This window comes from Hypanus sabinus, chromosome 16, assembly GCF_030144855.1.
Source record: "Hypanus sabinus isolate sHypSab1 chromosome 16, sHypSab1.hap1, whole genome shotgun sequence".
In the NCBI taxonomy this organism is placed as follows: Eukaryota; Metazoa; Chordata; class Chondrichthyes; order Myliobatiformes; family Dasyatidae; genus Hypanus; species Hypanus sabinus.
This window is the reverse complement of record NC_082721.1, coordinates 53,419,701-53,440,648: the sequence shown is the minus strand read 5'-3', so window position 1 is coordinate 53,440,648 and position 20,948 is coordinate 53,419,701. Positions and strand designations below refer to the sequence as shown.

The following is a 20,948-nucleotide window of genomic DNA, read 5'->3' as shown; positions in this document are numbered from 1 at the left end:
AAATGGCAAACATGACAGGACAGAGTTTTAAGGTGCTTGGAAGTAAGGACAGACAAGATGTCTTGGGTAATTTTTTTTTACACAGAGTGGTGAGTGCGTGGTATGGGCTGCTGGCAACAGTGATGGAGGCAGATACGATAGGGTCTTTTAAGAGACTCCTGGATGGGTACATGGAGCTTAGAAAAATAGGGGGCTGTGGCTAACCTTAGGTAATATCTATCTAAGTACATGTTCGGCACAGCATTGTGGGCCTGTATTATGCTGCAGGTTTTCTATGTTTCTAGGAAGGAACAAAGAGTGTATATCTACAGATCCCTGAAGGTGGCTCTGTGTCAGATAAGATGATGAAGCCAGCATACTGGACTTCATTAGCTGGAGTAAGGAGATCTTGGTGCAACTTTATAAAATCATTGAGTAATCCACAGCTAGAATGCTGTGCACTGTTCTGATCATCATTCTATTGGAAGGACTGATTGCACCAAAGAGGATGCGGAGGACATTACCCAGATGTTGCCTCAAATGGAGTATTTCATTTCTGAGGAGCAATGGCAGTTTTGTTGTGTCTCTTTTCCTTGAATCAGAGGAGGCTGATGGGCGGGAGATGGGGGATGGAATCTGATAGGCAAAATTAAAGAGCAAAGATTGAATAGATTGTAGGAAACTTTTCTGCAAGGCAGAGGTATTTAAGACCAGAGGGTTTAAGGTGAGGAGTGAAAAATTTAGGAGCAGAAGGATATTTCCACCAACATTGTCTGGATGTAGACACACACGGAAGTACCTGGATGAGCAATGAGATTGCTGAAGGACAGCAGGCAATAAAGCATGTGCTGGTGAATGGGATTAGTGTAAATTGGTATTTGATAGCGAACAGGGATATGATGGGCCCTCTTCTTCAGAGTACGATTAGAGGGGAATCCATGTCAGGAGAACCTGGGCATGTGGAATGCATTTCCTGCAAAATGTAGGGGATCAGGAATGGGTACTGTTCCCCTGGTGACCATATATACACAAGTTTCCTGATACAGAACTGACCTCATCATTCTAAAAAAAGGAGGGTAAATAGCTGGACATCATAGTCCACATTGATACTAATGACATACGTAACAAGAGAGAGGAAGTCCTGAAAGTCTTTTGGAAGAGGACAGCGAGGCTTGAGAGGAAGTGCGGTGGCGGCCATTTTCAAATTGTCCAATTGCTTCTCAGATCGGAGTTCTGAGAGGCGGGACTGCTCAGGCGCGTGAAGGAGGCCCGGGAAGGAGGGAAGATATATAAAGGAGATACTGAGTGAGGTAGTTCTCTTTTGGAAGAGGACAGCGAGGCTTGAGAGGAAGTGCGGCGGCGGCCATTTTCAAATTGTCCAATTGCTTCTCAGATCGGAGTTCTGAGAGGCGGGACTGCGCAGGCGCGTGAAGGAGGCCCGGGAAGGAGGGAAGATATATAAAGAAAGCCGCCTTAAGAAGCCGGCAGCTTCGTTTGCGGGCAGCGGAGTGAGCTGGGTGCAGAGTGTAGGACTTGGGCTCAGAGGGCTTTAGTGAGCTGGGCGCAGAGTGTAGGGCTTGGGCTCAGAGGGCTTAGGCGGAAGAGGGCACAGTAGGCTTATCTTTTAGTTCTTGTATTTTCAGTTATTTGGGAGGTATGAGTGTGAGGGCAGCTTGTTGTTCTCGGTGTCGGATGTGGGAGATCCTGGAGTCTCCGAGCCTCCCGGACGTCCACATCTGCGCCAGGTGCGCCGAACTGCAGCTCCTGAGGGACCGAGTTAGGGAACTGGAGCTGCAGCTCGATGACCTTCGCCTGGTCAGGGAGAGTGAGGAGGTGATAGAGAGGAGTTACAGGCAGGTGGTCACTCCGGGACCACGGGAGGCAGATAGGTGGGTTACAGTCAGGAAGGGGAAGAGGCAGGTACTAGAGAGTACCCCAGTGGCTGTACCCCTTGACAATAAGTACTCATGTTTGAGTACTGTTGGGGGGGACAGCCAACCTGGTGGGAGTGACAGTGGCCGAGCCTCCGGCACAGAGGACGGCCCTGTAGCTCAGAAGGGTAGGGTGAGAAGAAAGAGGTCCATAGTAATAGGGGACTCAATAGTCAGGGGCTCAGACAGGCGTTTCTGTGGAGGTGACCGGGAGTCCCGGATGGTAATTTGCCTCCCTGGTGCCAGGGTTCGGGACATTTCTGATCGCGTCCAAGATATCCTGAAGTGGGAGGGTGAAGAGCCAGAGGTCGTGGTACATGTAGGTACCAATGACATAGGAAGGAAAGGGGAAGAGGTCCTGAAACGAGAGTATAGGGAGTTAGGAAGGCAGTTAAGAAGGTCCGCAAAGGTAGTAATCTCGGGATTACTGCCTGTGCCATGCGACAGTGAGAGTAGGAATAGAATTAGGTGGAGGATGAATGCGTGGCTGTGGGATTGGAGCAGGGGGCAGGGATTCAAGTTTCTGGATCATTGGGGCAGGAGTGACCTGTTCAAGAAGGACGGGTTACACTTGAATCGTGGGGGGACCAATATCCTAGCGGGGAGGTTTGCTAGGGCTGCAGGGCGGACTTTAAACTAGTAAGATGGGGGGGCGGGAGACTATTTGAGGAGACAATGGGAGAGGAGGTTAGTTCACCAGTGGAGCAAGTAAATAGACAGTGTGTGAGGGAGGAAAGGCAGGTGATGGAGAAGGGATGCGCTCAGCCCGAAGATGTAGGGGAGAAGAAAGAAAAGGATAATAAATTTGAATGCATTGTTAGGGATGGAAAGAGAGGAGGAGATGGAGAGTATCTTAAATGTATCTATTTTAATGCTAGGAGCATTGTAAGAAAGGTGGATGAGCTTAAAGCGTGGATTGATACCTGGAATTATGATGTTGTAGCTATTAGTGAAACATGGTTGCAGGAAGGGTGTGTTTGGCAACTAAATATTCCTGGATTTAGTTGCTTCAGGTGTGATAGAGTAGGAGGGGCCAGAGGAGGAGGTGTTGCATTGCTTGTCCGAGAAAATCTTATGGTGGTGCTTTGGAAGGATAGATTAGAGAGCTCCTCTAGGGAGGCCATTTGGATGGAATTGAAGAATGGGAAAGGTGCAGTAACACTGATAGGAGTGTATTATAGGCCACCTAATGGGGCGCGTGAGTTGGAAGTGCAAATGTGTAAGGAGATAGCAGATATTTGTAGTAAACACAAGGTGGTGATAGTGGGAGATTTTAATTTTCCACACGTAGACTGGGAAGCTCATTCTGTAAAAGGGCTGGATGGTTTAGAGTTTGTGAAATGTGTGCAGGATAGTTTTTTGCAACAATACATAGAAGTACCGACTAGAGATGGGGCAGTGTTGGATCTCCTGTTAGGCAATGCGATAGGTCAGCTGACAGATGTATGTGTTGGGGAGCACTTCGGGTCCAGTGATCACAATAGCATTAGCTTCAATATAATTATGGAGAAGGACAGGACTGAACCTAGAGTTGAGATTTTTGATTGGAGAAAGGCTAACTTTGAGGGGATGCGAAGGGATTTAGAGAGAGTGGATTGGGTCAAGTTGTTTTATGGGAAGGATGTAATAGAGAAATGGAGGTCATTTAAGGGTGAAATTATGAGGGTACAGAATCTTTATGTTCCTGTTAGGGTGAAAGGAAAGGTTAAAGGTTTGAGAGCACCATGGTTTTCAAGGGATATTAGAAATTTGGTTCAGAAAAAGAGGGATGTCTACAATAGATATAGGCAGCATGGAGTAAAGGAATTGCTCGAGGAATATAAAGAATGTAAAAGGAATCTTAAGAAAGAGATTAGAAAAGCTAAAAGAAGATACGAGGTTGGTTTGGCAAATAAGGTGAAAGTAAATCCGAAAGGTTTCTACAGTTATATTAAAAGCAAGAGGATAGTGAGGGATAAAATTGGCCCCTTAGAGAATCAGAGTGGTCAGCTATGTGTGGAACCGAAGGAGATGGGAGAGATTTTGAATGATTTCTTCTCTTCGGTATTCACTAAGGAGAAGGATATTGAATTGTGTAAGGTGTGGGAAACAAGTAAGGAAGTTATGGAACCTATGACAATTAAAGAGGTGGAGGTACTGGCACTTTTAAGAAATTTAAAAGTGGATAAATCTCCAGGACCTGACAGGATATTCCCCAGGACCTTGAGGGAAGTTTGTGTAGAAATAGCAGGAGCTCTGACGGAGATCTTTAATATGTCATTAGAAATGGGGATTGGCGTATTGCTCATGTGGTTCCATTGTTTAAAAAGGGTTCTAGAAGGAAGCCTAGCAATTATAGACCTGTCAGTTTGACATCAGTGGTGGGTAAATTAATGGAAAGTATTCTTAGAGATAGTATTTATAATTATCTGGATAGACGGGATCTGATTAGAAGTAGCCAGCATGGATTTGTGCGTGGAAGGTCATGTTTGACAAACCTTATTGAATTTTTTGAAGAAGTTACGAGGAATGTTGACGAGGGTAAGGCAGTGGATGTAGTCTATATGGACTTCAGCAAAGCCTTTGACAAAGTTCCACATGGAAGGTTGGTTAAGAAGGTTCAGTCGTTAGGTATTAATGCTGGAGTAATAAAATGGATTCAACAGTGGCTAGATGGGAGATGCCAGAGAGTAGTGGTGGATAATTGTTTATCGGGATGGAGGCCGGTGACTAGCGGGGTGCCTCAGGGATCTGTTTTAGGCCCAATGTTGTTTGTAATATACATAAATGATCTGGATGATGGGGTGGTAAATTGGATTAGTAAGTATGTCGATGATACTAAGGTAGGAGGTGTTGTGGATAATGAGGTGGATTTTCAAAGCTTGCAGGGAGATTTATGCCGATTAGAATAATGGGCTGAAAGTTGGCAGATGGAGTTTAATGCTGAGAAGTGTGAGGTTCTACATTTTGGCAGGAATAATCCAAATAGAACATACAGAGTAAATGGTAGGGCATTGAGGAATGCAGAGGAACAGAGAGATCTAGGAATAACTGTGCTTAGTTCCCTGAAAGTGGAGTCTCATGTAGATAGGGTGGTGAAGAGGGCTTTTGGAACGCTGGCCTTTATAAATCAAAGCATTGAGTACAGAAGTTGGGATGTAATGCTAAAGTTGTACAAGGCATTGGTAAGGCCAAATTTGGAATATTGTGTGCAGTTCTGGTCACCGAATTATAGGAAAGATATCAATAAATTAGAGAGAGTGCAGAGACGATTTACTAGGATGTTACCTGGGTTTCAGCAATTAAGTTACAGAGAAAGGTTGAACAAGTTAGGTCTCTATTCATTGGAGCGTAGAAGGTTGAGGGGGGATTTGATCGAGGTATTTAAAATTTTGAGAGGGATAGATAGAGTTGACGTGAACAGGCTGTTTCCATTGAGAGTGGGGGAGATTCAAACTAGAGGACATGATTTGAGAGTTAGGGGGCAGAAGTTTAAGGGAAACACGAGGGGGTATTTCTTTACTCAAAGAGTGATAGCTGTGTGGAATGAGCTTCCTGTAGAAGTAGTAGAGGCCAGTTCAGTTGTGTCATTTAAGGTAAAATTGGATAGGTATATGGACAGGAAAGGAGTGGAGGGTTATGGGCTGAGTGCGGGTAGGTGGGACTAGGTGAGATTAAGGGTTCGGCACGGACTAGGAGGGCCAAGATGGCCTGTTTCCGTGCTGTGATTGTTATTGTTATATGAATTTAAAGCAAATAAAACCTCCAAAGCCATAATCTCTGGATTACCTCCTATGTCACATTCTAGTAAGTGTAGTAACCAGAGCTTTTGGTTAGATGAATGTCTGGCTAATAGAGTGATGTCAGAGGGAAAGCTTTAACACTTTGGTTCCCTTGAATAACTGCAAATCGGACCAGTTGCACTGGAACCAAAACCAGGAAAACTCTCCCCAGAGGAACAATGTCTTGTTTACATACATACATGTTTATGTACATACATACATGTGTATGGTTGAATGACAAAAGAGCTTGTACTTGTACTTTTGGGGATGGTTATGACTAATTCATCAGGGAATGTGGTAGAGTAGATGCATAGTGCAGGAGGCGTAGTCAAAACAATAAAGAAAACAATGCCAGTGTGGTAGGCAGAACAAACATGGGTATATCAAATGATTGCAAAGTCAAAATATATTTATATTAGAAGCCTGACTAATAAGAAAGATAAACTTTGATCTGCTGATCAGCATATATGGTTACATGAGGAGTATTTGGGGACAAAAATGGGGCAGTCTCTTTGCTGTGGGCATACTAGAGTCCTTACAGTCAAAAAGCCGTAGAGATAAAGGAATGCACACATGGACAAATCATAAAGAAAGTAATAGTTATACTAAAAGGAGATTTCAACCTCCTCCAAGCTAACTGTGACCATTTTAGTATGAAAGGCTTGGAAGAGACAGAATTTTTAAAGTGTGCCTATGAAGGCATTTTGAGCCAGTACATAAATAATCATAATAGAGAATGTAAAGTACCAGGCTTAGTCGAAGGCTGACAGGACAGTGCATTTTGCAGAAGGAGTGAGACAATAACTTTAAGTTTCAAGATAGTCATGGTTAGGAAATTTAAAAGTCCTGTATTAGGGGAAAATTAATTTCAATGTCATTGAGTATGATGTCATAAAAGTGGAATTGAAAAAGCTATTTGACAAGTGTGGAATAGTGAGAGCTCAGGTACAATATGTTCCCACAAGAGTAAAAAATATGGGCAGCAAGTTCAGGGAACCATAAATATCATGACATGTGGGCTGGGGGGGTGGGGGGGTGCTACAAAAATAACAACAAGAGAACTGAAATGAGTGAAGGTCCTTCATAGATTATAGATAGAGAGTACTTAACAAAAAAGATATCAGGAAGGAAAAGCAGGTGTGAAGCATGAAATTTCATTGGCAGACAAGGCATTGAGATCCCCTCGATAACAAGTATACCACTTTGGATAATGTTGGGGGGGGAGGGAAATGCTGGAAATGCCCTACCAGGGGAGAGATGCAGTGACTGAGGCTCTGGCACTGAGTCTGGCTCTGTGGTTCAGAAGGGAAGGGCGAGAAGAAACAAGTTAATAGTGATTGGGATTCAATTGTTAGGACAACAAACAAGATTCTGTGGACATAAAAGAGAGTCCCAGATGGTATTTTGATACCAAGGTGCCAGGTTCAGGGGCACCACAAATCTGGTCTACAGTATTTATAAAGGAGAGGGTGAGCAGCCGGAAGCTGTGGTGCACATTGATACCTTCTTCTCTTCTTCAGCTGTCCATCAATTTTCGATGATGACTGAGGCCTAGGCAAGGTTGTATGGAAGAGCTGCATTTGCCCATGCTGCAAGTCTCCCCTCTCCACGCCATCTATGTTGTCCAAGGGAAGGGCAATAGGACCCATACAACTTGCCACCAGTGTCGTCACAGGGCAATGTGCGGTAAAGTTCCTTGCTCGAGGACACAACACGCTGCCTTAGCTGAGGCTCGAACTAGCGACCTTCAGATCACTACACCGATACCTTATCCACTTGACCACGTGTCACACATTGATACCAAAAATTTAAGGAAGAAAAGAAATGGGGTACTGGAAAGCAAATATACAGAACTTAGAAGGAAGTTAAAAAACAGGATCTCAAAGGTAATAATTTTTGTATTACTGCCTGTGCCATACATTAGTGATAATAAATATAGGATATAGCAATTGAATGTGAGACTGAACTTTGGTGCAGGGATTTGTAGATCATTGGGATCTTTTCTGGGGAATGTATGACCTGTAAAAAAGGGATAGGTTACACCTGACCTCAAAGGGGACTGATATCCTTGCAGGCAGTTTACTATAGAGCTGCTGAGGTTTAAACTAGGATGGAGTAGTTAATGTAAAGGTAGATGCAATACGTAGACAGACTGTGAGGAAGGCCAGACAGGTACTGGACACTTGCATGGGGTTCTGGATAGGTTTGTCCCATTGAGACAGGGAAAGGATAGAAGAGTGAAGGAACATGTAGTTAAGATGAAGAAGCAAGCATACTGAGGAAGCAAGGATCAAATAGGGTGTTCGACAATTTAAAAGGTGACCAGGAAGGACCTGAAGAAGAGACTTAAGAGCGACGAGGATACATGAGAAGTTTTACCGAGTAGGAATAAGGAAAATCCCAGAGTCCTACATGTACATGCATAACTTGAGAATGATTAAAGTGAGGGCAGGACTAATCAAGGATAAAAGAGGAAACATGTGCTTGAAGTCAGAGGAGGAAGGGGAGGTCCTTAATCAATGTTTATTTCACCATTCACTAGTTATGGAAACCTTGATGAATGTGAGGACAGTATAGAACATGCTGACAAGTCAACTTTAAAAAAAGAGGCACTTTTGAAAAACATTAGTACAGATAAATTCCCTTGGCCTAATGGGATATATCATAGGTAAATACGTTAAGTGATGGAAGATACTGCTGTGCCTTTAGCTATGATCTTTGTGTCCCCATTAGCCACAGAAGTAGTAACAGAAGATTGGAGGGTGGCAAATGTTAGTCCTTTATTTAAAAATAGTAATAGGAGTAATCCTGGGAGATATTGACTAGTGGGTTTTATCATAAGTGGTGAGAAAACTAATGGAGATGATTCTTATTAACCAGATTTACAAGCATTTAAGTTCATAAGACCATAAGATATAGAAGCAAAAGTAGGCCCTTCAAATCTGCTCTGCCATTCAATCATGGGCTGATCCAATTCTTCCAGTCATCCCCACTCCCCTGCCTTTTCCCCATACCCTTTAATGTCCTGGTTAATCAGGAACCTATCTATCGCTGCCTTAAATGCACCCAATGACTTTGCCTCCACAGCTGCTCATGGCAATAAATTCCAGATTTACCACCCTCCAACTGAAATAATTTCTCTGCATCTCTGTTCTAAATGGACATCCTCCAATCCTGAAGTCGTGCCCTCTTGTCCTAGACTCCCCTACCAAGGAAAATAATTTTGCCCTATCTAATCTGTTTAGGCCTTTTAAATTTGGAATGTTTCTTTTAGATCACCCCCTCATTCTCCTGAACTCCAGGGAATGCAGCCCAAGAGCTGCCAATATTCCTCATACAGTAGCCATTTCATTCCTGGAATCATTCTCATGAATCTTCTCTGAACCCTCTCTAATGTCAGTATATCTTTTCTAAAATAAGGAGTCCAAAACTGTACACAATACTCCAAGTGTGGTCTCACGAGTATCTATAGTGCCTCAACATCACATCCCTGTTCTTATATTCTATACTTCTAGAAATGAATGCCAATGTTGCATTTGACTTCTTCACTACTGACTCAACCTGAAGGTTAACCTTTAGGGTATCTCCTTAGGGACTCCCCAGTTCTTTTGCATCTCTGCATTTTGAATTCTCTCCCCATCTAGATAATAGTCTGCTTGTTGTTTCTTCCACCAAAGTGCATGACCATACACCTTCCAACAATGTATTTCATTTGCAGCATTGTCTAATTAGGGATAATTGGCATTGCATTTTGAGGGGCACGTCATGCCTCACAAACCTGATTGAATTATTTAAGGAAGTAACAAAATAAACTGACAAAGATTTAGCAGCAGATGTGGTGTATACAGATTTTAGTAAGGCATTCAAAAAGGTTCCCCATTGCCAGAAAGTCAGGAGGCACTGGATCTAAGGAAACTTGGCTGTGTGGAAACAGAATTGACTTGCCCATAGGAGGCAGAGGGTGGTAGTACTTGGAGTGTGTTCTGCCTGGAGGTCAAATGACCAGTGGTGTATCACAGGGATCAATTCTGTAACCACTACTCTTTATGATTTTCTATATGTGACTGAGAAGAGAAGGTGGAAGTGGGTTAGTAAGTTTGTAGATGATGTGAAGTTTGCTGTATTGTGGACAATGTAGAAGAGTCACAGGTTAATAGGATGAAGAGCTGGGCCAATAAGTGACAGGTGGATTTCATGGACCTGATGGAATGCACCATTGGGTTCTGAAAGAAGTAGCTGGAGGGATTGCAGAGGCACTAATGATGTGATCTTTCAAGAATTGATAGATTCTGCCACTGTACCAGATAATTTGAAAATTGCAAGTGTTACTCCGCTATTTAAGAAGGGTGGGAGGCAGCAGAAAGGAAACTATAGACCTGTTAGCCTGACATCAGTGGTTGGGAAGTTGTTGGAAGTCGATTGTTAGGGATGAGATTACGGAGTACCTGGAGGCACAGGACAAGATAGGCCAAAGCCAGCATGGTTTCCTGAAAGGAAAATCCTGCCTGACAAACCTACTGCAATTCTTTGAGGAAGTTACAAGCAGGGTAGACAAAGGAGATGTAGTGGTGTAGCTAAATTTTCAGAAGGCCTTTGACAAGGTGCTGCACATGAGGCTGCTTAGCAAGATAATGGGGAATTACAGGGAAGTTGCTAGCATGGTGGAGCATTGGCTGATTGGCAGAAAACAGAGAGGGGGAATAAAGGGATCCTATTCTGGCTAGCTGCCAGTTATCAGTGGAGTTCCACAGGGGTCGCTGTTGAGACCACTGCTTTTCACAACGTATGTCAATGATGTGGACAATGGGATTGATGGATTTGCGGCTAAATTTGCCGATGATATAAAGCTAGGTGGAGGAGCAGGTAGTGTTGAGGAAACACAGAGCCTGCAGAGAGACTTAGATAGTTTAGGGGAATGGGCAAAGAAGTGACAAATGAAATACAATGTTGGAAAGTGTATGGTCATGAACTTTGGTGGAAGAAATAAATGGGCAGACTATTATTTAGGTGGGGAGAGGATTCAAAATGCAGAGACACAAAGGGACTTGGGAGTTCTTATGTAGGATAACTTAAGGTTAACCTCCAGGTTGAGTCAGTGGTGCAGAGGGCGAATGCAATGTTGGGATTTATTTCTAGAGGTATATAGTGGCATGCAAAAGTTTGGGCACCCGGTCAAATTTATGTTATTGTGAATAGCTAAGTGAGTAAAAGATGACCTGATTTCCAAAAGGCATAAAGTTAAAGATGAAACATTTCTTGAACATTTTAAGCAAGATTACTTTTTATTTCCATCTTTTACAGTTTCAAAATAACAAAAAAGGAGAAGGGCCCAAAGCAAAAGTTTGGGCACCCTACATGGTCAGTACTTACTAACACCTCCTTTGGCAAGTATCACAGCTTGTAAATGCTTTCTGTAGCCAGCTAAGAGTCTTTCAATTCTTGTTTGGGGATTTTCGCCCATTCTTCTTTGCAAAAAGGCTTCTAGTTCTGTAAGATTCTTCGGCTGTTTTGCATGCACTGCTCTTTTGAGGTCTATCCACAGATTTTCAATGATGTTTAGGTCGGGGGAGTGAGGGCCATGGCAAAACCTTCAGTTTGTGCCTTGAGGTAGTCCATTGTGGATTTTGAGGTGTGCTTAGGATCATTATCCTGTTGTAAAAGCCATCCTCTTTTAATCTTCAGCATTCTTTTTTATAGACGGTGTGATGTTTGCTTCCGGAATTTGCTGGTATTTAACTGAATTCATTCTTCCCTCTACCAGTGAAATGTTCCCCATGCCACTGGCTGCAACACAAGGCCAAAGCATGATTGATCCACCCCTGTCCTTAACAGTTGGAGAGGTGTTCTTTTCATGAAATTCTGCACCCTTTTTTCTCCAAACATACCTTTGCTTATTGCAGCCAAAACGTTCTATTTTAACTTCATCAGTCCACAAGACTTGTTTCCAAATTGCATCAGGCTTGTTTACACGTTCCTTTGCAAACTTCTGATGCTGAATGCTGGTGAGGACACAGGAAAGGTTTTCTTCTGATGACTCTTCCATGAAGGTCATATTTATGCAGGCATAACTGCACAGTAGAACAGTGCACCACCACTCCAGAGTCTGCTAAATCTTCTTGAAGGTCTTTTGCTGTCAAACAGGGGTTTTGATTTGCCTTTCTAACAATCCTATGAGCCGTTCTCTCGCAAAGTTTTCCTGGTCTTCCAGACCTCAACTTGACCTCCACCATTCCTGTTACCTGCCATTTCTTATTTACATTATGAACTGAGAAAACGGCTACCTGAAAGCGCTTTGCTATCTTCTTATAGCCTTCTCCTGTTTTGTGGGCATCATTTATTTTAATATTCAGAGTGCTAGACAGCAGCTTAGAGGAGCCTAGGCTGCTTGTTGTTGGGACAAGGTTTGAAGAGTCAGGGTATTTATAAAGCTTTGAAATTTGCATCACCCGGCCTTTCTTAACAATGACTGTGAACAAGCCATAGCCCTGACACGCTAATTAATGTCTGAGACCTTGGTAAAAGTCATCTGAGAGCTCAAATCTCTTGGAGTGCCCAAACTTTTGCGAGGTGCTCCTTTCCTTTTTTTCCCCCCACTCTAAAATTGTACAAAACAAAAATAATACACTAATCTTTCTTAAAGTGTTGAAAAGAATGTTTCATCTTTCACTTTATGACTTTATCAGTTCATTTTTTACTCAATTAGCTATTCACAGTAACAGAAATTTTGACCAGGGGTGCCCAAACTTTTGTATGCCACTGTAGAATATAAGAGCAGGGCTGTGATATTGAGGGTCAATAAGGTACTTGTGAGACCACACCTAGAGTATCATATGCAGATTTGGGCTCCTTTTCTTGATATACTGACATTGGAGAGGGTTCAGAGAAGATTCATGGGAATGGTTCCAGGAATGAAAGGGTTACCGTATAAAGGAACGTCTGGCAGTTCGTGGGCTGTATTCCCTGGAGTTCAGGAGAATGAGGGGGGGATATCAAAGAAACATTCTGAATGTTAAAAGGTCTGAACCGATTAGATATGGCAAAGTTATTTTCCATGGTAGGGGAGTCTAAGGCAACAGGGCACGACTTCAGGATTGAAGGATGTCCATTTAGAACAGAGAAGCGGAGAAATTATTATAGTCAGAGGGTGGTAAATCTGTGGAACTTGCTGCCACAAGCAACTGTGGAGGCCAAGTCATTGGGTGAATTTAAGGCAGCAATAGATAGGTTATTGATTAGCTAGGGCATCAAAGGGTTCAACATGATTCATCTGTTGTCAGCCCCCAACTAACACATACTCCACTCTCCCCTCCTACCCCTCTTCACAGCCCCCCACCCTGCTCTCATGACTACACCCCTCCCACACCTGAAACCACCATGGTGGGCTTCACAGCTGAACAGGTGAGAAGACAGCTGAGATGTCTCCACCCAAGCAAAGCTGCAGGCCCAGATGGTGTCAGCCCCAGGGTGCTGTGCCCCCCAGCTATGTGGAGTACTACACCATGTCTTCAAACTGATTCTGAGTCTCCAGAGGGTTCCTGTGCTGTGGAAGATGCCCTGCCTCATCCCTGCTCCGAAGACGCCGCACCCCAGTGGCTCTAATGACTCCAGGCCAGTGGCATTGACCTCCCACATCATGAAGACCCTGGAGAGACTTGTTCTAGAGCAGCTCCGGCCTATGGTTAGGCCACACTTAGACCCCCTCCAGTTCGCCTACCAGCCCCGGCTAGGAGTTGAGGATGCCATCGTCTACCTGCTGAACCGTGTCTACGCCCACCTGGACAAGCCAGCGAGCACTGTGAGGGTCATGTTTTTTGATTTCTCCTGTGCGTTCAACACCATTCGCCCTGCTCTGCTGGGTGAGAAGCTGACAGTGATGCAGGTGGATGCTTCCCTGGTGTCATGGATTATTGATTACCTGACTGGCAGACCACAGTATGTGCGCTTGCAACACTGTTGGTCAGCAGCACTGGGGCTTCACAGGGGACTGTCCTGTCTCCCTTTCTCTTTCTTTCTTTCTCAATCTTTTTATTATTAATAATAATATGGACAAAATACAAATGATATATTAATAAAAAAATTACAAACATACAAATTCCATTACAGATGAAAAAAGACATAAACAATGGTTACAGTATAAATGGGTTTACCAAGACATAAACCATACAGTATATGTATGAACATGGTAAGTCTAGATATTTCATAATATGATATAAAAAACAGAAAAAAGAAAAAAAAATATAATGCAAAATTAACTAATCCACTAATCTAATGACTAATAAAGAAGAAAAAAGAAGAAAAAAAAAGAAACATTGGAAGAAAAAAAAAGGGCAGTTTATAATATCTCACAAGAATAAATAATCATCAATGCCGTAACTTCCGGTCCTCTCAACATACATAAGCTAAAAGCTGGAAAGTCAAATGAACTTGGAATGGGGTCATATTACATCATATGAAAATATTGAATAAATGGTCTCCATAACTTTTCAAATTTAATAGAAGTATCGAAAACACCACTTCTAATTTTTTCTAAATTTAAACATAACTTAGTTTGAGAGAACCAATTAAATACAGTGGGAGGATTAATTTCCTTCCAATTCAACAATATAGATCTTCTAGCCATCAGAGTTAGAAATGCAATCATTCGACGGGCAGAAGAAGATAAATGCAGTGGGTCCATCATTGGACCAAAAATTGCGGTAATAGGATAAGGTTGTAAATCAATATTCAAAACCGCAGAGATAATATCAAAAATATCTTTCCAATATTTTTTCAAAAGCGGACATGACCAAAACATATGAGTTAAAGACGCGATTTCAAATTGACATCTATCACAAATAGGATTTATATAAGAATAAAAATGAGCTAATTTATCCTTGGACATATGGGCCTTAAATCGTATTAATGAATGTTTGGCACATATCGAAGATGTATTAACTAATTGAAGAATTCTGTCCCAATTCTCACTAGGAATAATGTTAAGCTCTCTTTCCCAATCCCTTTTGGTCTTATAAAGGGGCTCTGAACGTATCTTCATAATTATATTATAAAGTTTTGAAATAAGCCCTTTTTGAAAAGGGTCTAATTCAAACAAACTCTCCAAAATATCTGAAGGCACAAAATTTGGAAACGTAAGGGAGTACAGTACTTAAAAAATGTCTAATCTGTAAATATCTAAAAAAATGAAATCTGGGCAAGTTATATTTGCTGGATAATTGCTCAAAAGACATAAAACAATTGTCCAAAAATAAATCAGAAAATCTTAGCTGTCTCCCTTTCTCTTCACCGTCTACACCTCGGACTTCAACTACTGCACAGAGTCTTGCCATCTTCAGAAGTTTTCTGATGACTCCGCCATAGTTGGATGCATCAGCAAGGGAGATGAGGCGGAGTACAGGGCTACAGTGGGAAACTTTGTCACATGGTGTGAGAAGAATCACCTGCAGCTTAATGTGAAAAAGACTACGGAGCTGGTGGTGGACCTGAGGAGGGCTAAGGCACCGGTGACCCGTTTCCATCCAAGGGATCAGTGTGGACATGGTGAAGGATTACAAATACCTGGGGATACAAATTGACAATAAACTGGATTGGTCAAAGAACACTGAGACTGTCTTCAAGAAGCGTCAGAGCCATCTCTACTTCTTGAGGAGACAGAGGTCCTTTAACATCTGCCAGACAATGCTGAGGATGTTTTATGAATCTGTGGTGGCCAGTGTTATCATGTTTGCTGTTGTGCGCTGGGGCAGCAGGCTGAGGGTAGCAGACACCAACAGAATCAACAAACTCATTCGTAAGGCCAGTGATGTTGTGGGGATGGAAATGGACTCTCTGACGGTGGTGTCGGAAAAGAGGATGCTGTCCAAGTTGCATGCCATCTTGGACAATGTCTCCCATCCACTCCTTAATGTACTGGTTAGGCACAGGAGTACATTCAGCCAGAGACTCATTCCACTGAGATGCAACACTGAGCGTCATAGGAAGTCATTCCTGCCTGTGGCTATCAAATTTTACAGCTCCTTCCTGGGAGTGTCAGACACCCTGAGCCAATAGGCTGGTCCTGGACTTATTTCCACTTGTCATAATTTACTTCTTCTTATTATTATTTAATTATTTATGGTTTTATATTGCTATATCTCCACACTGTTCTTGGTTAGTGCCACTGTAACGAAACCCAATTTCCCTTGGGATCAATAAAGTATGTCTGTCTGTCTGTGTGGAGAAAAGGCAGGGGAGTGGGGATGACTGAAAGAATTGGATCAGGCCATGACTGAATGGTGGAGCAGACTCGCCGGGCCAAATACCCTACTTCTGCTCTTATATCTTATGGTCTTAGATACAGAATTAAAAGGGCTAAAACCTGACTGACATTTGCAGCTTGAGTAAATCGCACTTGTGAGAATAATGTTACAAGATAACTAATCTGCAAACTGTGGATTGATACAAGGAACAAAGGAGTGCTTGTAGCATGAGACAGCTGGTTTGCGTAAACACTAATTAAGGGTGTCTGGCAATAATCAGAATAAGTATGTGATAAAAAATGTTTAACAAGTGGCCCCAGACAGTGCTCGGGGCTCACTTGATTATAGATTTCCAGGCTCTATAATAGTGGTCACCAACCTTTTTCAGCCCAAAATCCCCTACCTTGGCCTTAGTGAAAGGCAAGATCGATGCCAAATCGATTAGTTACACGCATGTGCGCCGGAGCAGAAAAGACCGGAAGTAAGACCCCACAAACCAGAAATAGAAATTATGTATGAACACCAGGGGTCACCAACGTTTTTTGCACCGCAGACCGGTTTAATATTGACAATATTCTTGTGGACCAGCTGACGGGGGGGGGGTGTTAAACACGACCGGAATACAGCGCTACTCGAAGCAGGTTCCTTATGTCCAGTCTATTCTGCAATTTAGTTTTCATGGCTCTCAGCACTTAGCTGCTGTCCCGCTTGCTCATGTTTTTTTCTGCTGGAAAAAAACTCAACAGGTTTGTCTTGCTTAGACGCAGGGTACCAAAGGAGTTTTGAGGGCCTCATTGCCTCATTAGACAGACTCCCGCCCGCCCATTGCCAGATGCGGATATTCCTGTACCGGGGCCGTGGTGGTCGCAGTCCGGAGGGAGCGACGGACCGACTGTGCGAGGAGTGCAACAGGATGCGCACCCACCCCCGTAGAATCTATCGGCCGACAAAAGTTTGGCTCGAGGGATGATTTTCAGTAGATCGCAGCAAGATAGCTGTTCTGCTGCTTACAAAACCATGAGCCTGAATTTCGCTAACTCCCAAGATTTGTTCCCTCTGCTAAGGATGCCCTTCCTCCAACTGATCAGACATGATTCACCACTCAGTTGTCAGTCAATTCCCTTTCTGATAAGACCATCTCCCTCCAAGGATTTGAAGGTTCGGTAATTAGTTGCACACTTCCCAAGCCCCTTCCCACTTCCTAAAACCTAGTATCCCCAAAGGAGGTTGAGTTTGCTGTCTATGGCAACACTGGGGTGAATGTAGCAGCAACGGATGTACAATATGGTCCGGGGTTGCAAATCGAATGTGCCAACGAGGACATATCAGTCTCTGGCCCAGTTACAATGCGACAGTGTCCTAATTTTGTCATCCCACAATGGTGGGCACTCAACCTAGATCCCTCAGTAATCCCATCTCCTGCCCCTCGAGACTCTCATGTTACTTAGGCCTGCAATTCTTCTGGTAATAATTCAGAGTTAGAATCCTTCTACTCCGCAACAGACTTTCTCTGTGTGCGAAAGATTAAGGGGCCTGCAGGAACTGCTCTTTTGGTAGCTATTGATCCCACCTTGCGCAAAAAGTCCCACCTCACTTTTCCACATTTCACCCTTACTGTTGCGTCTCATCACAAACCAAAGGATCTAGGTTTTCCTTGTGGACCAGGCTAACCCTCAGTGCTTTACCATCTAAGGTTTTCCTGAAGGAATCATCCACTACTACCTCGAACCATATACCTTGGCTGGCGTACTTACTCGGCATAGTTCCACTGCTTCAAAGAGTGGTGTGGAACCTGAACTATGGAGTAAAACTGAAGTGGGAAGCGTTAACATTGACCCTGTCCGTATTACCATGAGAGAAGAGGTAAAGTTACCCAATATTCCAAAATATCCACTCAAACCTGGTGGAGGCTAAAACATTAGGGGTATTTAAGAGCCTCTTGGACAGGCACATGGTTGAAAGAAAAATAGAGGGTTATGAGGTAGTGGGGGTTTAGTACCTTTTTTAAGGATTATATGGGTCAGCACGACATGGAGGGCTGAAGGGTCTGTACTGTGCTGTAGAGTTCTATGGTTTAATCCGAGGCCATCTGGTACTGAGCCCATGATCTGTTCTTTCTTATTACAGGGGATCCTAGTCCCATGCAACCCTCCCTGCAACACTCCCATTTTCCCAGTGCAGAAGCCCGGATGTTCAGAATATCGCTTAGTCCAAGACCTCATGGTCATTAACGTTGTGGTTGCACCTACGTAGCTGTAGTGCCCAACCCAGCCACCATACTGAGTTGAGTCCCATCTGACAGCTCAGTCTTTTCCCTTGTGGGTTTGCAAAATGCTTTCTTTTCCATCCCTATAGCCAACACATGCCAATATCTCTTTGCCTTTACTTATAAAGGCGAGCAATATACATGGACCCACCTACCCCAGGATTTCATTCATTTTCCCTCAACTTTCTTTCAGTGTCTGCTATCTCAACTGACCACTTTCACGCTCCCTGAGGGCTCAACGGTAGTCCAATATGTTGATAAACTTCTGATAGCCAGCTCCAGTGAGGAAGCATGTCGGAAGGATACTACAGCCCTTCTGAATTTTCTACATTACTGTAGCTACATTGTTCCTCCCTCCCAAGTCCTCAGTGAAGTTCCTGGGTATGGTCATCTCTGCTTCTGACAGATCCCTCATCTCAGAACTTATAACCCCCATTGTTAATACCTCATCCCCCACCACACTGACTCAGATACATAAATCCTGGGCCTTGTCAATTTCTGCCGCACTTGGATTCCTGCTGTTGCCCTGCTCACAAAATCCCTCATTCCTTATTCCGTGCCCAAATGCGAGACTCCCTTTCAACTCTCAGAGCAGGCCCTGGAGGATTTTGCTTCCCTCAAGCAAGCCCTGATATAGCACCCCTCCTTGGGCTGGCTCCTATATGATTACTGTTTTGCACTCTATGTGACAATCAAGGACAGGTGAGCCACTGTTGCCCTTTCTCAGAGCCATGGTGATCGCCAACCTGTTGCCTACTTCTCCAAGAAACTGGATCCGGTAACTTCCGGCTTACCTCCCTGTGCTCATAATCTCCCTGCAGTATATGATATGGTTCTGGCCGCAAGTAACATTACCTTGCACCAGCCAGTGGACAGACTCACCTCTCATGCCAATCTCAGGGCCTTACGCAGGCCTGCCACACTAAATATGAGGTCCTTCTTCTACAGAATCCCCTTCTCCAGTTTTTCCCCTCTTCTACTGTGAACCCAGCCATCTTTTTAGAACGCCCACCTAAGCGACTAGATTCACCACCCCGTGATTGTGTAACAATAAATCACCAATTGACAGAAGTCCGATTTGACATGACTGACACCCCACTTGCTAACCTGGACTTAGTCTTCTATGATGGGAGCTCCTTCATAGACAACCAAGGCCAGCACTGTGCAGGCTATGCGGTTGTTTGACGTAGAAACCATGGCATCTACTTCCTTTCTTTCTCCTCACTTGGTGCAGCAAGCTGAATTCCTTACACTCACTAGAGCATGCATCCTAGCCACTGGGAAATTGGCCAATAGTTTTACAGACTCTAGATACGCCTTTGGAGTTGATCATGACTTCGACCAACTTTGGAAAGCTAGGGCTTGTCACCTCCTCTTGGTATGCCCATCACTAATAAAATTTACCACAACAACCTTTTGTCTGCCATCTGTTTTCCTTCTCAATTGGCCATTATTAAATGCTCTGCACACACTAAAGGTATTACTGAGATTGACCATGGAAACAAGAGCTGACTCAGCTGTGAAACAAGCTGCCCGTGTTTCGCACTGATTGTTCCCCAAATGACGAATCGCCAGGGAAAAACTGAATCCCCTGTTTCCGAATCAAAGGGTATGCCTGGAATTGAGGAGGTGTGTCTTTTACAGAGGGACGCCTCTGAGAAAGGGAAAGCCACCTGGGAATCGGCTGGATGATTTTACTCACCGACCGAGGACCTCTGGCTTACTCCTGTCCGTCAGGTCTGCATACCTGAAACTATACTGAGCTATATTGTACATACCAATACTCACCTTGGCAAGGATGGAATGGTAAGGCAATGTTTGGAACCATGGTAGAGCCCAGACCTGGAGAAAGTAGTAGAGAATGTTGCCAGACGATGTCTGATATGCCAAGAACATAATCCAGGAAAAGGCACCCCATGTCCAAAGGAATATACCTTTTCTGCCAACTACAACTCGATTTAATCAAATTACTGCACATGCACTGTTGTATTGTCTTCTAATTCTTGATGTTTTTAGTAGATGGATTGAAGCATATTCCACCACAGATAACAAAGCCGATACTGTGGTGTGTACTTTGTTGAAAAAAATCATTCCCAGATTCAGGTTGTATCTGACAACATACTCAACTATGTCAGGCTCTGGGTATTAAACGGACATTCCACTGCCCCCACAGAATACAGGCCGCTGGCCTGATTGAAAGGGCTAATGGGATGCTGAAAAACAAATTGGTTAAACTTGGACAAGAAACCTGTCAAAATTGGCTCAAAGTGCTACCGATAGTCTTGTTCCAGATGAGAACTCATTATCAGGCCAAACATATTTTGTCAGTTGCTGAAGTAGTGGCAGACTGTTAAGAACCCTCTAGAAGGCTGCCTTGTTGACCCCAAAATTGCCTGAGATGGACTTGAATCAAATGTTGAATGAGATTATAGGGTATATCCTGGCACTAACCAAATCTCTCCAGGCGTTGCATTCGCAGGTGAAGGACGCCCATCGGGAAGGAGAGGGATGGGAGAGGAACATCAAGTTCACCCAGGAGACTTTGTTCTCATAAAGAACATCTTAAAAAGAAGTCTGAGACTCACTGGAAAGTACCCTACCAAGTGTAACTGACCACTCAGACGGCAGTCAAACTGCAAGGACTTCCGAAATGGATGTATCAAGGACATGTCAAACGTGCATTCATGACTAAGCTATTACTGTCTATACTCGTAATCTTAAGCACTTGTAGTAACCAAGCCAAACACCCTCCTGTGGCTTTGCTCTAGTTATGCTG

General features: G+C 43.6%; 1 protein-coding gene across 15 annotated transcripts in view; it reads right to left on the bottom strand.

Moving 5' to 3' along the window:
* The window catches only part of LOC132406305 (E3 ubiquitin-protein ligase Arkadia-like), a 190,580-nt gene that overhangs the window by 30,325 nt on the left and 139,307 nt on the right, over nucleotides 1-20,948 (bottom strand). For 2 of the 15 annotated variants that reach the window (XR_009516128.1, XR_009516129.1), the window contains exon 11: nucleotides 7,175-7,503. The exons of 12 other annotated variants lie outside the window; for them this stretch is intronic. Coding sequence is in view for 1 of the 3 variants with exons in the window: in XM_059991785.1 (XP_059847768.1) it covers nucleotides 15,161-15,226 (66 nt within the window). In the remaining 2 variants the exon portion in view is untranslated. Of the gene's footprint in view, nucleotides 1-7,174; nucleotides 7,504-10,825; nucleotides 15,227-20,948 lie in introns of those variants that run through there. One more of the 15 variants, XM_059991785.1, reaches the window with a different exon arrangement.